The following is a 17,169-nucleotide window of genomic DNA, read 5'->3' as shown; positions in this document are numbered from 1 at the left end:
ATAAATAAAAAATAGTAATATAGTATTCCTTTAATATATTCCGGCTTTCCTTCTTTCATAGCCTAACATGGTGGAGTATATTTTTTATGTAGTCATTTCAGGTCTGACATCCATTACTCTAATTATAATATCATCAGCCTCTAGCATAATTTTGTTTTATTGCTCTAGTTGGTCCCCATTGATATTTGTATTACACATAATACCCATTGCCAGTTGCTTTATTGTTATACTGAATAGCAAGTGTGACATGGGCAGCCATGCACTCTGAAAGGTGTGGAGATAAAACTGCTAGGATGCATTGTGGCTTTAGGTGCAGTACAATACCAATATTATTTCTTATTTTCATTTCTAAATCGGTTGTTTAACATCTCAGTATCAGTGGAGAAGAGAAAAAAAGATCTTCCCTAATACCAACTGTCATATTTAATCATAAATCCCAGTGCCAGGTAAGGAATCTTTGTCCAGGTGAATGCCAAGATCCCTCATTGTTAATAGCACGACTGTTCTAAAGTTCTATTACAAAGACTGGGATGGAATAGCATAATCAAAATGGCTGTGACACTTTTGAGGAAAGGACTCATTTCTTGTTCATGTCTTTATCTTATTGGGTTTTTAGTGTTTATGAACTTTGTGCTGACAATTTCAGTAATGATTTCCTAATGAACTGTAGTTATTTCTTTCTTCTTTGACCTGTTAAAAAAAAGGTTCTAAGTTGTCATTATGTTGTCTGTCACCATCTCTGAATCAATACAAACATGCCACCGACTCCAGGAGGCCTTTCCCCCCTTGATATAGGACAGACATCAAAATGGGAGACCTGAATAAGCCAACAAAATTAATTTCAAAAGTGACAACTTCGGTTTGGTTTGGGCACCAAAATAGTAAGGCTACACCAGGGGCTGTGGGTTTCCTTAGTAACTCCTAATCCTAAAATGCATTTTACTTCCAGATCCTCCTCTGCCTGTTTTACCTCCTGGATATGATATAACTGCTCCTTAACTAAGACCCCTAATTGTGTGATTATGTCATGGGCAATCAACAGGGTTCGTGCCTGGTTTAGTGTCCACCACTCTAAAAATGGAGGCAATGGCTACGGCTTAAGGAGACTGACATGATATATACACTCTTGCAGGCTTTGGCTGTGAGACAAGATAATCCACCAGTCCATTCAGCTCTTGCACTGTATAGGATACTTGCTAGTGGGTGAAGTGCTTGAAATGAGAGGTAGGTACTAGCACTATAACCCTGTCTCCAGGATGTAATTCGCTGAGGCTGTGGTTGTAATGCCAGACTTGTGCCAACCTGCAACATATTTCAGAATGTTACAGAAGAAAGAAGGGGTCTTCTCCTCCTCCTTCCAGTCCTCTTTTCTGAGGTCCAAATAAGCTGCACATTTTTTTTTTATTTGATATACTTCATTAATCCTCAAGGGGAAACTGTCCTTGTACATGACCTTTGGAGGTCAGAGTGCAGAGTCAGCCATTGTACAGAGTCCCTGGAGCAATTTTCAGGTTAAGGGCCTTACTCAAGGGCCCAACAAAGTAGGATCCCTTCTGGCAGTAATGGCATTTGAACCACCAACCTGACATGGAAAACATCACGGAGGCCTGCAGCACCTTCAGAAGTGTGAATATAACCAGAGGGAGGAGCTGTTCTTAGTTGCTCTCATCAACTCGCACCACCTTCCTCCACTTCTTCTGGGTTGTTCAGGGGTGCCTCTGGTCGTTGGGTTGTTTCCTTTGTAGAGCAGTTATGTGCTACTTGGTAGTTTCAATCAGGCCTTCTATGTCAGCCCGGGATTGTCAACACACAGGGCCATGTGTCTGTGAACAAGCAAATCATAAGCATTCTTCTCTACCATGTGGAGGCTACAGGCTATCCGTCTTCAAATGTCATGCAGGCTGATCAGGTTGTGGAGGCTACAGGCTATCCGTCTTCAAATGTCATGCAGGCTGATCAGGTTCAAACCAGCAGTCATGGCAGGGCTGAGCCTCGCAGCCAGGAGTCAAACTCTACTGGGCCAGCACTGCTGCACTGCGATTTGCTCAAGAATTAGCAAAAAGGTCTCCACACACATAGGCAACCAAGACCTGAGCAGGGCCTTGGCCCTACCTAGCTGCCAAGCTTCAGCGGCTTATTGCTGGGCATTAGCTTTGGCAAGCTTGTTCTGTTGGGCAGTGATTTAAAACTATGGTTCATTCACCTGATCGGCAAGGTTGCTAGACTATCTTGGTCCCCCATTCTGCCAACTGCACCAGATGTGTCTGGTGGCACAGACCTTAGGGAATTCTAAAATCTAAAATATAAAATGAAAAAAACAGGAACTGCATGATAGCCTGCTCTGGCCCAAGGCTTTAATTTCTCACTCAAGAGTAGGGTAGTGTCACTCAGAAACTCCATCTTTCATGAAGGACTCATTCAAATGACACACCATCTTCCAGGAGCCCTCCTCTTTTATGGTGCTTGACTAGAAGGGGCAGCGCTTGGAAGCGGGGTTAGTTGAATTCTCTAGATGCCTTCTCGGAACTGCGGGCAAAGTAGAAGAAACTGTTAGTAAAAGCACTGCCACTTGTCTATTTTCTATGAATGAATATCTTGAAAAAAATAAAAACTCGGAGAACCTCACTAAAAGTTGCCATTTTCGCTGGATCTTTGCACCTTTTAACCTCGGTATCTCCAGAACACAAGACATTGAAGTGATTTTTACTTCCCTTTTTTATTAGTAATTATGCAGTTAAATTGATTAGTTGAAAAAGTTATTTCCAAAATTTTAAAAGGCTGAACTAATTCTATAAAAGTGATGAACAAAAATAAATAATTAAAAAAGTGTTAGTCTTTAAAGTACAGTATACTTAATTCACATACAACATACATAGCTAAAGTAAATATGCCATACTTTAAATTAGTTTTACAGATCAGGAAATAATCAACAATTGTCTAGTCCTCACCAATTCCTAAAATTAAGTAAATCTAACCACATGACACAAACAACACATTCTTCTTCTTCTTTCGGCTGCTCCTAGGGTTTGCCTCAGCGGATCATCTTCTTCCATATCTTTCTGTCCTCTGCATCTTGTTCTGTTACACCCATCACCTGCATGTCCTCTCCCACCACATCCATAAACCTTTGCTTAGGCCTTCCTTTCTTCCTCTTCCCTGGCAGCTCTTTCCTTAGCATCCTTCTCCCAATATACCCAGCATCTCTCCTCTGTACATGTCCAAACCAACGCAATCTTGCCTCTCTGACTTTGTTTCCCAACTGCCCAACTTGAGCTGACCCTCTAATGTACTCATTTCTAATCCTATCCATCCTTGTCACACCCAGTGCAAATCTTACCATCTTTAGCTCTGCTAACTCCAGCTCTGTCTCCTGCTTTCTGGTCAGTGCCACCGTCTCTAACCCATATAACATAGCTGGTCTCACTACCGTCCTGTAGACCTTCCCTTTCACTCTTGCTGATATCCGTCTGTCACAAATTACTCCTGACACTCTTCTCCACCCATTCCACCCTACCTGCACTCTCTTTTTCACTCTCTTCCACAATCCCCATTACTCTGTACTGTTGATCCTAAGTATTTAAACTCATCAACCTTCTCCAACTCTACTCCCTGCATTGTCACCATTCCACTGACCTCCCTCTCATTTACACATATGTATTCTCTCTTGTTCCTACTGACCTTCATTCCTCTCCTCTGTAGAGCATATCTCCATCTCTCCAGGGTCTCCTCAACCTGCTCCCTACTATCGCTACAGATCACAATGTCATCAGCAAACATCATAGTCCACAGGGACTCCTGTCTAATCTCGTCTGTCAACCTGTCCATCACCATTGCAAATAAGAAAGGGCTCACAGTTGATCTCTGATGTAATCCCACCTCCACGCTGAATGCATCCTTTCGCTCCTACTGCAGACCTCACCACTGTCACACTTCCCTCGTACATATCCTATACAACTGTTACGTACTTCTCTGCCACTCCCAACTTCCTCATACAATACCACAGCTCCTCTCGAGGCACCCTGTCATATGCTTTCTCCAGGTCCACAAAGACACAATGCAACTCCTTCTGGCCTTCTCTAAACTTCTCCATCAACATCCTCAGAGCAAACATTGCATCTGTGGTGCTCTTTCTTGGCATGAAACCATACTGCTGCTCACTAATCATCACCTCACTTCTTAACCTAGCTTCCACTACTTCCCATAACTTCATGCTGTGGCTCATCAATTTTATTCCCCTGTAGTTACTGCAGTCCTGCACATCCCCCTTATTCTTAAATATCGGCACCAGTACACTTCTTCTCCACTCCTCAGGCATCCTCTCACTTTCCAAGATTCCATTAAACAATCTGGTTAAAACTCCACTGCCATCTCTCCTAAACACCTCCATGCTTCCATAGGTATGTCATCTGGACCAACGGCCTTTCCGTTTTTTTCATCCTCTTCATAGCTGCCCTTACTTTCTCCTTGTTAATCCATCGCACTTCTTGATTCACTATCTCCACATCATCCAACCTCTTCTCTCTTGTTCTCTTCATTCATCAGCCTCTCAAAGTACTCTTTCCATCTACTCAACACACTCTCCTCGTTTGTGAGTACGTTTCCATCTTTATCCTTTATCACACTAACCTGCTGCACATCTTTCCCAGCTTGGTCCCTCTGTCTAGCCAATTGATACAGGTCCTTTTCTCCCTTCTTAGTGTCCAACCTCTCATACAACTCATCATACGCCTTTTCTTTAGCCTTTGCCACCTCTCTCTTCACCTTGCCTTATCTCCTTGTACTCTTGTCTACTTTCTGCATCTCTCTGACTATCCCACTTCTTCTTTGCCATCCTCTTCCTCTGTATACTCTCCTGTATTTCCTCATTCCACCACCAGGTTTCCTTTTCCTCCTTCCTCTTTCCAGATGTCACGCCAAGCACCCTTCTTGCTGTCACCCTTACTACATCTGCTGTAGTTTCCCAGCTGTCTGGTAACTCTTCACTGCCACCCAGTGCCTGTCTCACCTCCTCCCTAAACTCAACCTTGCAGTCTTCCTTTTTCAACTTCCACCATTTGATCCTTGGCTCTGCCCTCACTCTCTTCCTCTTCTTGATCTCCAAAGTCATCCTACAGACCACCATCCTATGCTGCTTAACTACACTTTCCCCTGCCACCACTTTGCCGTCTTCAATCTCCTTTAGATCAACTCTTCTGCATAGGATGTAATCTACCTGTGTGCATCTTCCTCCACTCTTGTACGTAACCCTATGTTCCTCCCTCTTCTTAAAATACGTATTCACCACAGCCATGTCCATTCTTTTGGCAAAATCCACTATCCTTCTTCATTCTTCTCCTTGACACCATACCTACCCATCATCTCCATTGTTACCTTCACCAACATGCCCACTGAAATCTGCTCCAATCACCACTTTCTGTCCCTTGGGTACACTGTTCATCACTTCATTCAACTCATTCCAAAAATCTTCTTTCTCACCCACTGCACACCCAACTTGTGGTACATATGCACTAACAACATTCATCATCACACCTCCAATTTCCAGCTTCATAATCATTACTCTGCCTGACACTCTTTTCACCTCCAAAACACTCTTGACATACTGTTCCTTCAGAATAACTCCTACCCCATTTCTCCTCCCATCCACACCATGATAGAACAATTTGAATCCACCTCCAATCCACTTGGCCTTACTCCCCTTCCATTTAGTCTCTTGCACGCACAATATATCAACCTTCCTTCTCTCCATCATATCTGCTCACTCTCTCCCTTTACCAGCCATACTGCCAACATTCAAAGTTCCTACCCTCAGTTCCACTCTCTTTACTTTCCTCCTCTCCTCCTGCCTCGGGACACATCTCCCCCTCTTCTTCTCCTTCTTCTTCTTCGGCCAACATTATAGATTTTAATTTTTTCTTTATACAGTATATTCAAGAACAGTTAAGAGGCACAAACCATATGTGAAAATCTAAACAAACTTGCCAATCAGGTAAATTATTTTCTGTGTGAGTTTATAAGTTTCTTACATCTTTTCTTTGTTTCATGGACCAATTCCAAGCAAGCTTTACCTGTTAGACAGATGAACACACATTTTCCTCTAGCATACCTTGGAAAAAGTGGGAGTCCATAGCAGACTAATTATATGTGAATTATCAAGATTTTTTGGCTGCAAAACAACCAATCATCAACCCTCCAGTATCATATTTGAAAGTTTTATTAGGTTCTTGTGGTAATAAACTGTGTTTAGTTTTTCACAAAACACAGCATTTTTTCATAACAACAAAACAACTCCACTCTGGTTTCATCTTTGTATCTGTTTCAACTTGCAAATTTATGCAAAGGTGTAATTCTTGATACAGAAACAGAGTTTTCTCCTGGTAACTCTTTAATTTAAACTATACATACTGTATTTACTCCTTTTCTGATGTTAGAGTTATGAATGCTAACATTCAGCATGTTTACAGAGGCTTGTGAATTCTTGGATATGCAGCAGCGTTTGGTTTCTTTGTGATTTACTGGAGCATTGAATCAGGGTGAATTTTCTGGGGCACCAATTCTCAGGAAGACTTTCAAATGTCTTAGATCCTGTCTATTTGTAAATACAGTAACGCTTCTCACTATAACATAAATGCTTTCAGATTATTTCAAATGAACATATAAACCTTCCCAAGCAGATGAGCAGCAACTGCCAAATGTTTGATTTTATGCTGATGTGTCATTATTATCACTACTACTATCAAGGTCCTTGCCTTCAGTTAATCAAGCAAACTTTACCATGTGGGTAAAATTACCTTCTTAACCGATATAAATGCAGAAAGGGTCAAGTTACTTTTTCACACTTGCCTTCTGTATGTTTTTTTATTGCTTGTGAAATAAATCATGTCAAAGTAAAACATATTACATGTTCTTTGCCATCTGAAGTCAGATTTATGTAATTTTAAGTTGAGTTATGTTTTCACATGAAAACAACATAGAGCTGAAATAGCATGCACTTACTTCTTTGTATACTTATAGCTGTTAATAATGAAATAAGTGTTCATATAAATAAAATAGTTTTACTCCTGTTTTTTATTATTGGTGGATACAGCACTTTTTCTTTATAAACTGAAAAAGTATTTCAAATAAATTTGACATAAAACAAAGTGGTGTTTTTCTTAAATACAGTCTAACCTCCGCAATAAGTCAGATAAAGTATTAGTTCTAAAAAGTGATAAATACAGAAATAACCACCAAATAATGTAAGTGACATAATGCAGTAGTTCCTAAGCCATTAATAACAGAAAATAAATATATCTAGAACTGTACTGCATGCATTCCTGCTTAATTTGAAGAGAAAATCGAAGAGAAGTTGTTTGAAGGAATTTTTCTTCTTTTTTTAAAAAAAGCAAGTATCTGCAAATCCATTTATTCTTTGACACCTCTTTATCCAATGCAGAAACACAGGAGCCTATTGCAGATTAATGTGGGTAACACAGGTGCCATCCAATTCTGAACATGGTACCTGATCACTTCAGAGTTTCCTGTTAACCTAATAAACAAGCTTTCAGCATCTAAGAAGAAACCAGAGAAAACATTAACCACTGTTTCATCACTATGTCTTAAAAATTAAACACAATTAGTGCTCTTTAAATGACAGTATAACAAATATCAGGTCATTTTGAGTGCGTCCAGAAAGCTCCTGTTTTCAACCCTAAATAATTCACTTATTTCCTTTTGGTTCCATTTGATGCCTCCATTGATTCTACTCTGAAATCCCATTAAAACAGAAAAAAAGAAGAACTTCTTTCTCAGTTCCTTTTTTCACCAAGTGAGACTTTGCTATCTCCCCTGAAAATCTAACACATGGAACTTTTGCTTCAGAGGCCCCACATTTATTCATACACTCTAGTGCACTCCAACTGTATGTATAAGACAGATAAGAACTTGTTTCTGTAGCAGTTATTCATAGAGTCAAGGAGTCTGGAAGAATGCTATTCTTAACTCCAAACATGTTACACTGAATTCATCATAAAGAAATTCTCTTCTAAAAATATCCTTCAAAGGTAAATGGTTTAGTACTGGATAACCAGTGGCCTTCAGTTTATATGACAACCCAGCTTGTGATGTGCAGTTTTTCATTCATTATTCAAGACCACACAGATTCACTTTGAGGACATCAGTGAAAGAAAACAGGGTGTGCTGAGACGACAGCCAACCTGAACTAACTGAGACAAAGGACTTACAAAAAGGAATAGAAAGCAGTCAGATTACACAGTTACTTTACCCATTACATATTCAACAGAAAATGCTTCAGATATGTGAGATGCCAATAATAACATGCAAGATAACATATGTTCACTATTATTGCATTACACAATATAGTCACTCATTCAACTTCCATACCAACTTATATCAATATTGAACTACTGAATGTACAGGCCAATCCAAGCAGCTTCAGGTGCACAGCAAGATCTAAACCTAAATAGGGTTTCATTTTCTACACATTTTATATGTCAATTTATAAGTGCTATTTGATCCAGAATGTATGTTACCGGGTCTTGAGAAGAAATCCAAAGAACCCTTACAATAAATACAAATACAGACACTACCAGAATGTGCAGACTTCAAATGGACTTGGACTGGGCTGGGATTCAAACCTAGTACTGTGAGGACTGAGGCACCAAAGTTTCCTACTGTGCCATCCAGAAATAATATCAATTGAACGGAAAAGAAACAAGAGAGTAATTAATGTAACATCACTTACATTTTTCAAATAGCTGACAGTTTCAATTCAACACATTACAGATTACAGGCTTGTTAGACAACTGTTGCTGATATTATCAACAAAGACAGTAAAAAAGAAAAGTGAGAATCTGACTGTAGTCTCAGGCAAACTAATTCTTCAAATCAACACATAGTATGAAGTCTCTAATACATTAGATTTTAGAACATTAGAACAATTGTGGCAAGAACAAGCCATTCCGTCCAACAAGCTTGTCCATTATATACACTGTCACAAAAACGAGACATAAACAGATAAAGGTTTGGGGCGGGAGTGGTATGTGTCTCACCGCTTTTAATTTCAGGTCAGTCCCGCCCCAGTATCACCAGATGTGGAGGATCAGGGAGGATTGCCACGGTTAATTTCCGAACTGATCCTCCGTAGCTGATAACACAAGCGGCGGTCCTGTACCAGCAGGTTTCCCCGTGGACTCTGGTTATACCGGCTTTAAATTTCAACCACTGTTGCGGTAGCACAAATCGGCAGGCAACAATGGAAATGTTGCTGCCGGTATCGAACAGAGCAGACGTTTTATACCCGTTAACGATCACCGCGCCTGTGTGTGGGACCGCCAACGGGTTTATCAGAGCACACCAACCCCTCCTCCCCCTCCACCTGCATTCCACCTTATTCCCAAGTGTTTTGCGCGCCCGCGGCCCTGGGGACGCCGGCACAAGCTCTAGATTGTACAGGGGGGGGCTAGGTTTTGGGACGAGTTTGGTCAAAGGACGGTTCAGCTCCCCCAGATTGTGAGGCCATCCTTTGTCTTTCTATGAGCTCTGCCATGTTTTTAAATTCTCTACCCCAGACCGGCTGGGTGAAGCCCCAGGGTAGTGTGTCCAGAAGCAAGTAGCAAGCCACCTGCTCTATTATTTGAGAGGGCTTCAGTTCCTGCTTCCGTAGCCGCCACCCTACCTTTGCCCCCAGGGATCAGGCTTGTTGAGGGATCGGCCGCTCTGGGTCGAACCTCCAGTTTTTCAGGTTACTCACCTACCAGTCTGGGGCACCCCTAGGTGGAAATCGAGGTTCTGGCTTCACAGGGAGGTGGGCACTCTCCTCCGAGAGAGCATAAACAGCCCTCTTTGCCTCCCCCTTCCGAAGCAGCCCAACTCTGTGAGCCCCTCCCGAACACTCCCTGACATGCCTAGGTTGCCTAGTGGAGCATGCCGGGAGCAGAGCCTGTACTGGGCCACTGTGAAACACGGGACACCCTCCCCGCCTGGAAACTCGGCCCGGTACGCTCCCACCTGGATGTGTTGCAGGTCCTGTCCCCTACTCTTCCAGGACTTCTCCATCCTGCCGACTACGCCAATGTCACAAAAACGAGACATAAACAGATAAAGGTTTGGGGCAGCCACCCATATAATATGGTATCCCGGCTGCAAAAGTCGTTTTTATCAAATAATCAGCACTGAAGTACATGCAACTGAGTCCAGAACAAGACTGAGGGAAAAGGGAAAAAGGGCAGGCTTTTAAAGGGGAAGACTGGAAGTGAGGTCATAGGGATCGGGCACATGTTCATCGATCATTGGATCAAGCCCAGATGTGACATCAGAGGGGCCGGAGCTGGTAAGGTCTACTTCCATTGGCTCGGTCCCGGAAGTGACGTCAAGAGAGCCAGGTGGAATCTCCCGGGAATGGCCTACAGGAAAGGGAGAAAAAGAGTCAGTGTACTCTGCCACATCCTGGCATGCCTCAGAACTGCCTTCACTCAAGCCCTTTAGCTGCCTCCCATGCACACGTGTGTGACAACACCTATATTGTCCAAAATAACATCAAGATCAGAAGGTCACTAAAGTCCTACTTTATACAATACTAGAAATTTATTTCATGTGTCTGTGGTTCTTTTGTGAAGAAAAACTTGATGATCTTTGTGCAAAATTTGTCCATGCAGGATTTATTTGAAAGTAACAGCTGGGATTCACTGTAGTACAGTAATTTCTTTTAAACACTTTTATCACATCATATCCAGTTTTTGTTTGCTTAAACTGAAACGTTTTGTCCTTCAAATACTCCTCATAGCTCATACATCTCAGTCCTGGAATCAGCCAAGTCACTCTTCTTTGGGCTTTTGCTTGTGCTGTTGTGTCTTTTTTGTTATGTGTGTGTATGTGTATGTGTCTGAAAAATGACTAGAAACTTGTCCAGGTTCGGTTGCTACCTTCCATCAAATGATCTTGTCATCCTTTAATGTACTAAGCATGTGTGGAAAAAAGATTCATGACTTATAGAGCTGACGCTTTTACCTGAAGCAACATACAAACTGCAAGTGCTGAGTGCATCATCTAATCTGCAACATAGTGCTATTCTGTTCATTATTGGTTTCTGGCTTGTGCTTCATGATTCTGGGATTGGCTTTGGATTGGCTTTCATAACCTTCAAGTGGAATGAATAGGTTTGGTAAAGGATGAGTGTATAGTATAATATTTTCTTATCTAATAAGCCACACTACCTAGCATTAAATAGAATCTTTGTGTATAAACAATTTCAGACAATTATATTTGGTAGGGCAAGAGGCGTGGTGGTACAAAGGTTATCTCTGTGCTGTCACCGCTTCAGTATCTGGCTTATTTAATGTCTCTAAAATGGCACAATATGGGTTTGTGCCGTAGTTTACCCTATGAGGGAGAGGTGCTCTATCTATTTTTAGTTCCTATTATATACTCATTGTTGTCGAGAAATATTTACCCCTGAAAGAAATGTGATTATCTGACACAGTAAATGAATAGATGAGTGTTAAACTAAAGGAAATATACTGTACAAGCATAGGTAAACTGATCATCAATTATCAATTAAAGTTTTATACCTACCTTTTTCAGTTCAGTAACACAGGCTGGGAAATACCTTGAAGAGAGTAACTGCCATTACAGTACACAGAGGGCAAATGACATTGCAAAAATGTTTGCTCTTCTGAAGTGTTATGTTGGTATATGATAAAAACATTGGCAATATGAGAATGTCTGAATGAAGAAAGACAAAGCAGTAGGTACCGTGGCCTAGCGACAGGGCGGGATTTAGACACAGTGAGGCCCTACGCTATGGGAAGCTCTAGAGGCCCCATCTGGCAAGTGTTAAAAGAGAGTAAAGACGTGCAGCAGTTGAACTTGGCAAGAATGCTGCCAAACCTGTGTGGGGGTGGGGTAAGAGTTTCTCTGTTAGAACTTTTAATTACTTAGTTTTTTTTAATAAGAAAAATTAGTTCCTGCTCAGTTACTAAATTTAATCCCCAGACATTAAATACTGTTGTAAAGTTGTAATTGTCAGAAAAGTTTATTTAATTTGCAAACTTTAACATGATTATCATAAATGGAACATACGAAATCAATTAGTTCACAACATTTCTGTTGTTTTTGTTAACAAGATTCAGTTCCAGCTAAGCACGAAAGCAAATCTAGGGCTAGTATTTGCTTGAAGAGTCCAGTGAAGTTGTCATTTTAGCTTGATAGGATGAGAATCAAATCTTTTGAGTACATTTCAGTACAATAATTATTATTTATAATGACAAATCCCAAAGCATCAAGATAAAGGTAAAGATAACAGCAGTTAATGTAGTACACAACAAGAGTTTAAACACAATGATTACTGTTTCTTTTTAATATTTTTAGGTTGTAAATGAAATTGTGATTGTGTATTATCTTGAGGTGTTAATTTTAAAAATGAAATTGTCTGTTCATATCATAACATATAACACTGCCTTTGCATGTATAGAGTACTGTTTCCTTCCATTCATCCATCTTCCTAACCTGCTTATCCAGAGCAGGGTCGCTGAGCAGCTGGAGTCTATCCCAGCAAACATCCTGTACAAAACAGGGGACAGTCCCTAGATGGGGCACTATTCCATTCTAGGGTGAAAACACACACACAAACACTCGCTCACACACACATGGGCCTGTTCTGCAACACCAATCCACCTAACCTGCATGCCTTTGAACTGTGTCCTATGAGAGATTTATATGCAGTAAATTAATTGTGTTCATAAGAATTACATATGAACTCTTTGAAATCACTTTAGATTTTTTTGTGTCCTGTGCCTTCTGGCTCACCGGTATGACAACCGCCACCCCCATATATGATATACAATTTAATAAGTCTTGATGTCTAGTTAGGCAGGATGTGCAGTTCACGGATTTTTGGCCCTCTGGACCAGAAAAAACACATATTTTTTGGTAATTTGTGAACCATATTTTAAGCAGGAAATCACATACTTATTATAAGGAGTAAACCAATTGGTGTCTTAAGCAAAAAAGATCAGAAGAACTTGTGCATGCCACATGAGCTGACCCCAGGGGTTCACTCTTTAACAGGATATGAGGGGTCAAAGTTACCCCTTTTCACAAAACTTAGAAAAAATTAGGATTTGTAATATAGACATATGGAGTATCATGTCATGCTATTTTAAGGTTGTTAATCACAAATATGATATTTCTTTGTTATTTAATTCTTTACTGGTGGTTCTAGCCCTCTAAAGTACATTCCCACAAGGTTAAAAATGACAAATTTTAATCCTAAACATGTGGAGTTATCGTTTTAGACTATTTCAAGGTCAGTGACTACAAATACGTTATTTTTGATCCTTTACTAGCCATCTATGGATCTCTATCAGAGGTAGAAAAATGACAAATTTCAATTATGATTGGGTATATTTAAATTTTAAACATTAGACTGAAGCACACATTATTTGAAATGTTTGGTGCAACTATTGTTGTTTATTATGTACTTCTGCCTCATGAAGTAAATCATTACATTTCTTATGAATATTCCAAATTAGGGTGGCATGCACAAATTCAGACTTTTTAAACTTTAATATCGTTAAGAAATAGATTCACTGTGTTTTTTGTGATTGTTTATCAAGTGACATATTTTAACCTGTTTTGGATAACAAAAGGTGCCCTTCATTTGTGACACAGTCCTCCATGCAGTGCAAAAAACATGCTCTTCTTTTGCAGATGGCATCCAATGATGCCCATGGAAGTTGGAGATGATTCGCATCCGAGTTATATAAAATATTTGAGTACAACTATAGTCTGATGATCCAGTTAACTATCACGGCAGTATAATTTACCCACACAAGTAACAGGACCTTTCTTTACAACAGACCACTGTTCCTATTTTTGAAACAGCTTGCATTTAATGTGTAATTTACTAAACAATACTTAAAAAGTTTAGTTTTTCAGATTGGGGGTAACATTCTTAAAATAGGAGGAAATTGGATTGCTGATTGGGAAGGGATTTTCACTAAAATACCTGGCACTTAATTACGGAAATATGAGCTGTATCGGAGGGCTTAATTTAAGGAGAATTGCCAATATGAAATTTTAATAAAATTTAACAAATACAATTTTCAGAGTGTGAGGCTCAATGCTGTAGCAGCCGATCCAGCCAGGCGCTGGACTCAAAAAGAAAGAGCGTGTAAGAAACACGGAACGGACAAGCTGTGCGACTCGCTAAGCAAGTTCATTCGCATTCTCTAGTCATACAACATATTTCATAACAAATATATTTAACTCTGCAACTTGTTACATTTTGTTCTTAAATGTCCACATTTCAATAAACGCGAGTAGATCTTTTTTTCAATCCCCGAGCCTTTTCTAAAAACATTATGTATGAATTATAGCCTTTTTTTACACATCTTTATTTTTATCTTTAACTTACTATATGGAGGAGAGGAAACATCATGTTAATACGTGAATGTGATCGTTTTTATTGAGCGTTTGCATTTTTCAGGCGCTTACATTCTTTACCTTTTCGAGACACAAGTTCGTTCCAAAGGCCCGGCGAACGGAATTTGGCGGGCGTAAAGACCTGCGCGCCCGACCGCCCCCTTCCTCCCAGCGACTGCGGCGCGAGGACACGGACTTATTTGGACTGCGAGTTCTGCTGCTCGTCAACAGTTGCAGAAATGGCGGAAGGGGAGTTGGATGTGGATTCGTTGATCTCCAGGCTGCTTGAAGGTGAGGGGCGTTTTGCTTACCATGCTTATTGAGATTCAGAGCGTTTCGTTACCTGGAATTTGCGTAAGGCATGTTAAGAATGGTTTCGGCAGAGGCAGTTGGGGGGGCGGGCGCGGGCCAAGGGACGGTTAATAATCCTCGGGCTTTAGTGATGGATCGTCCCGGGCGCTTCCTGTCCCCGCCTGCCAAAATAACACTAAGGCTCCATGCTGATGCACTCTACTGTACTCGTGTGTACTTAGCCTTTTCATTTGCGCCGTTGCCACCTAACAACTTGCACTTGTGGTCACGTCGTGGATGCTTTTTCTGCTTTTAACGCCACTGCCAATGGCGTGCCTTGCTTGAATTTAACAAAAGAAAACATAATTTGGGTCAAGGTAGAGAGATACATAGAGATTTATGATGTAAGCTACACTAGACACGGTTTATCCTTGGGGGTGTTATGAAAAAAATAAAATTTTATGTATATATATATATATATATATATATATATATATATATATATATATATATATATATATATGTGTGTGTGTGTGTGTGTCTCGATCGTTCTGAATACGCCGTACCTTGCAAAATTGTTTCTTGCTTACTGATGAAGGGGTGTCCCGTCGATGACTGTCTTCTGCACTGCGTTCGTTTTTAGGACGAGCGGTTAAGAAGATGGATATGTGCGATCCTGGAATAAAGCATACAATATTTTAAAGAAGTAACACTAGGTATAAAACCTGTAATCATACTATATGAGAAACGTGGGCATTGAGTGTTGTTTTTTTTCTGCGGTAATATTCCTGCATGGGCAATAGTTTAAAACGTTTTTGAAAATGTAGAAGGATGCACGCAATTATGTCATTCCTTGTCTGCTTTGATCTCCATCTTCTTCTGTAAACACTGCAACTTATGTGTTCTTTTGGTTATCTTTATTCTCGTAGTCCTTTTTAATACGCTGGAAAGATACCAGGAAATTACACCGTTATATTTATGTGGACTCATTGAAGTACCAGCGTAGTATGCCTAAAAAACAGCACTGAAGTTATCGGGGAAGAAGTCAGAATTTACGTTAGCCATCAAAATTCAGGTTGTTCATTAAGGGACGATTTACTTCATGAGATTCTAGTACATAATAACAATAGTTGCGTTGAATGTGTAAAATATTAAAAAGTGTGCCCTCATATTAAAAGGTTTAAAGTCTAAAAATTCTTGATTGTCATAGATGTACTGAGAAGTGAATTAAAATGACACCTTTTATTGGCTAATGGAACAGATTACAATATTCAAGCTTTCGAGGCAGTTCAGGCCCCTTCCTCAGGAAAGTTGTAGTGTAATAGAAGAAATATAACATTGATAACTGCTGACCTTGTAGTAGTCTAAAACTATGCCCCACATGCTTATGCTTGAAATTAATCATTTTAATCCTCAGGGAGTGGTCTGTTAGATGGTTCGGACCTGTAAAGAATCAAATATCAAAATATATTTGTAATTAAAACAGCATTCCACATACCCATGTTGCTGATACCCATTTTTCTTTCAGTTTTTTCTGAAAAGGAGTAACTTTGGCTGTTATCTGGAAGATAATTCAAAGTGTTAATAAGTAAGTCTTATGAACGCAACACAATGTTACATTAATTCAAATTTGGTAATTTTTACACTTTTAATCACCCAACATTGTTTTTATTGATAAAATTCTAAATTGTTCCAAGTTAAAGGACAGGATGGCAGATGCTACAGCATCAGAGTCTTGCGTTTAGATTCTGGCCCAGGAACTGCTTGTATGGCGTTTGCACATTCATCCCATTCCTAGAAGGTTGTTTCTCAGCATACTCCTGTTTTCCTTATATATCTCAAAAAATGCATATTAGGTTATTAGGAAAATCTGTAAGTGTTGTGTGTGTGTGTGTGTGGCCCAGTGTTGGACTGGCGCCACATCCTGACGTGTTTCCTACCTTGTTTCAATGCTGCCAGTATTGCCTCCTGGCTTCCTATGACCCTGAACTGCATTTTATATTATGTTACTATTTTCTGAATGTCAAGTCTTTTCAAGTGAAAATGCCTATCATTGTATTAAACAAAGTTTTAGGTATATGAAAAATGTAAATTCAAATACTGAATTCAGCAAAAAAAGGATAAAATAGCTGCAAACAAAGATGATATAGAAAAAACCAGATGGCACTGGTTTAAGTGACAATGTATTTCTTTTTGATGAAGCAGCGGGGTCATCAGAGAGTTAGAATATAGATCACAAAGAAGCCTCAAGACCATACATAATGAGGGAGTTTTAGACAGATGATGATACAAAGCTTTAATAAGTGTTGTGATAGACAACTGGGGTTCTTACCCGGCTGGGACACCTTGCTGAGGGAAGGACCAGGGTAGAGAGCATGTACAGGACGTTGCTTACCCTTGAACGGCAGAGGGCAGCCCCCTTGCTTGGCACAGTGACATGGGCTTGAAGTTTGGACGCCC

General features: G+C 40.1%; 1 protein-coding gene across 1 annotated transcript in view; it reads left to right on the top strand.

The window, feature by feature from the left end:
• The first annotated feature begins 14,433 nt into the window (after positions 1-14,433).
• LOC120539258 (serine/threonine-protein phosphatase PP1-beta catalytic subunit) overlaps positions 14,434-17,169 on the top strand; it is a 49,542-nt gene continuing 46,806 nt past the window's right edge. Inside the window, exon 1 of the mRNA XM_039769165.1 lies at positions 14,434-14,709. Coding sequence (XP_039625099.1) covers positions 14,658-14,709 — 52 coding nt within the window. The 5' untranslated portion in view covers positions 14,434-14,657. The remainder of the gene's footprint in view (positions 14,710-17,169) is intronic.

This window comes from Polypterus senegalus, chromosome 11 (genome assembly GCF_016835505.1).
Source record: "Polypterus senegalus isolate Bchr_013 chromosome 11, ASM1683550v1, whole genome shotgun sequence".
Lineage (NCBI taxonomy): Eukaryota > Metazoa > Chordata > Cladistia > Polypteriformes > Polypteridae > Polypterus > Polypterus senegalus.
The sequence above is the reverse complement of the archived record's forward strand: the minus strand, read 5'-3'. Positions and strand labels throughout refer to the sequence as shown.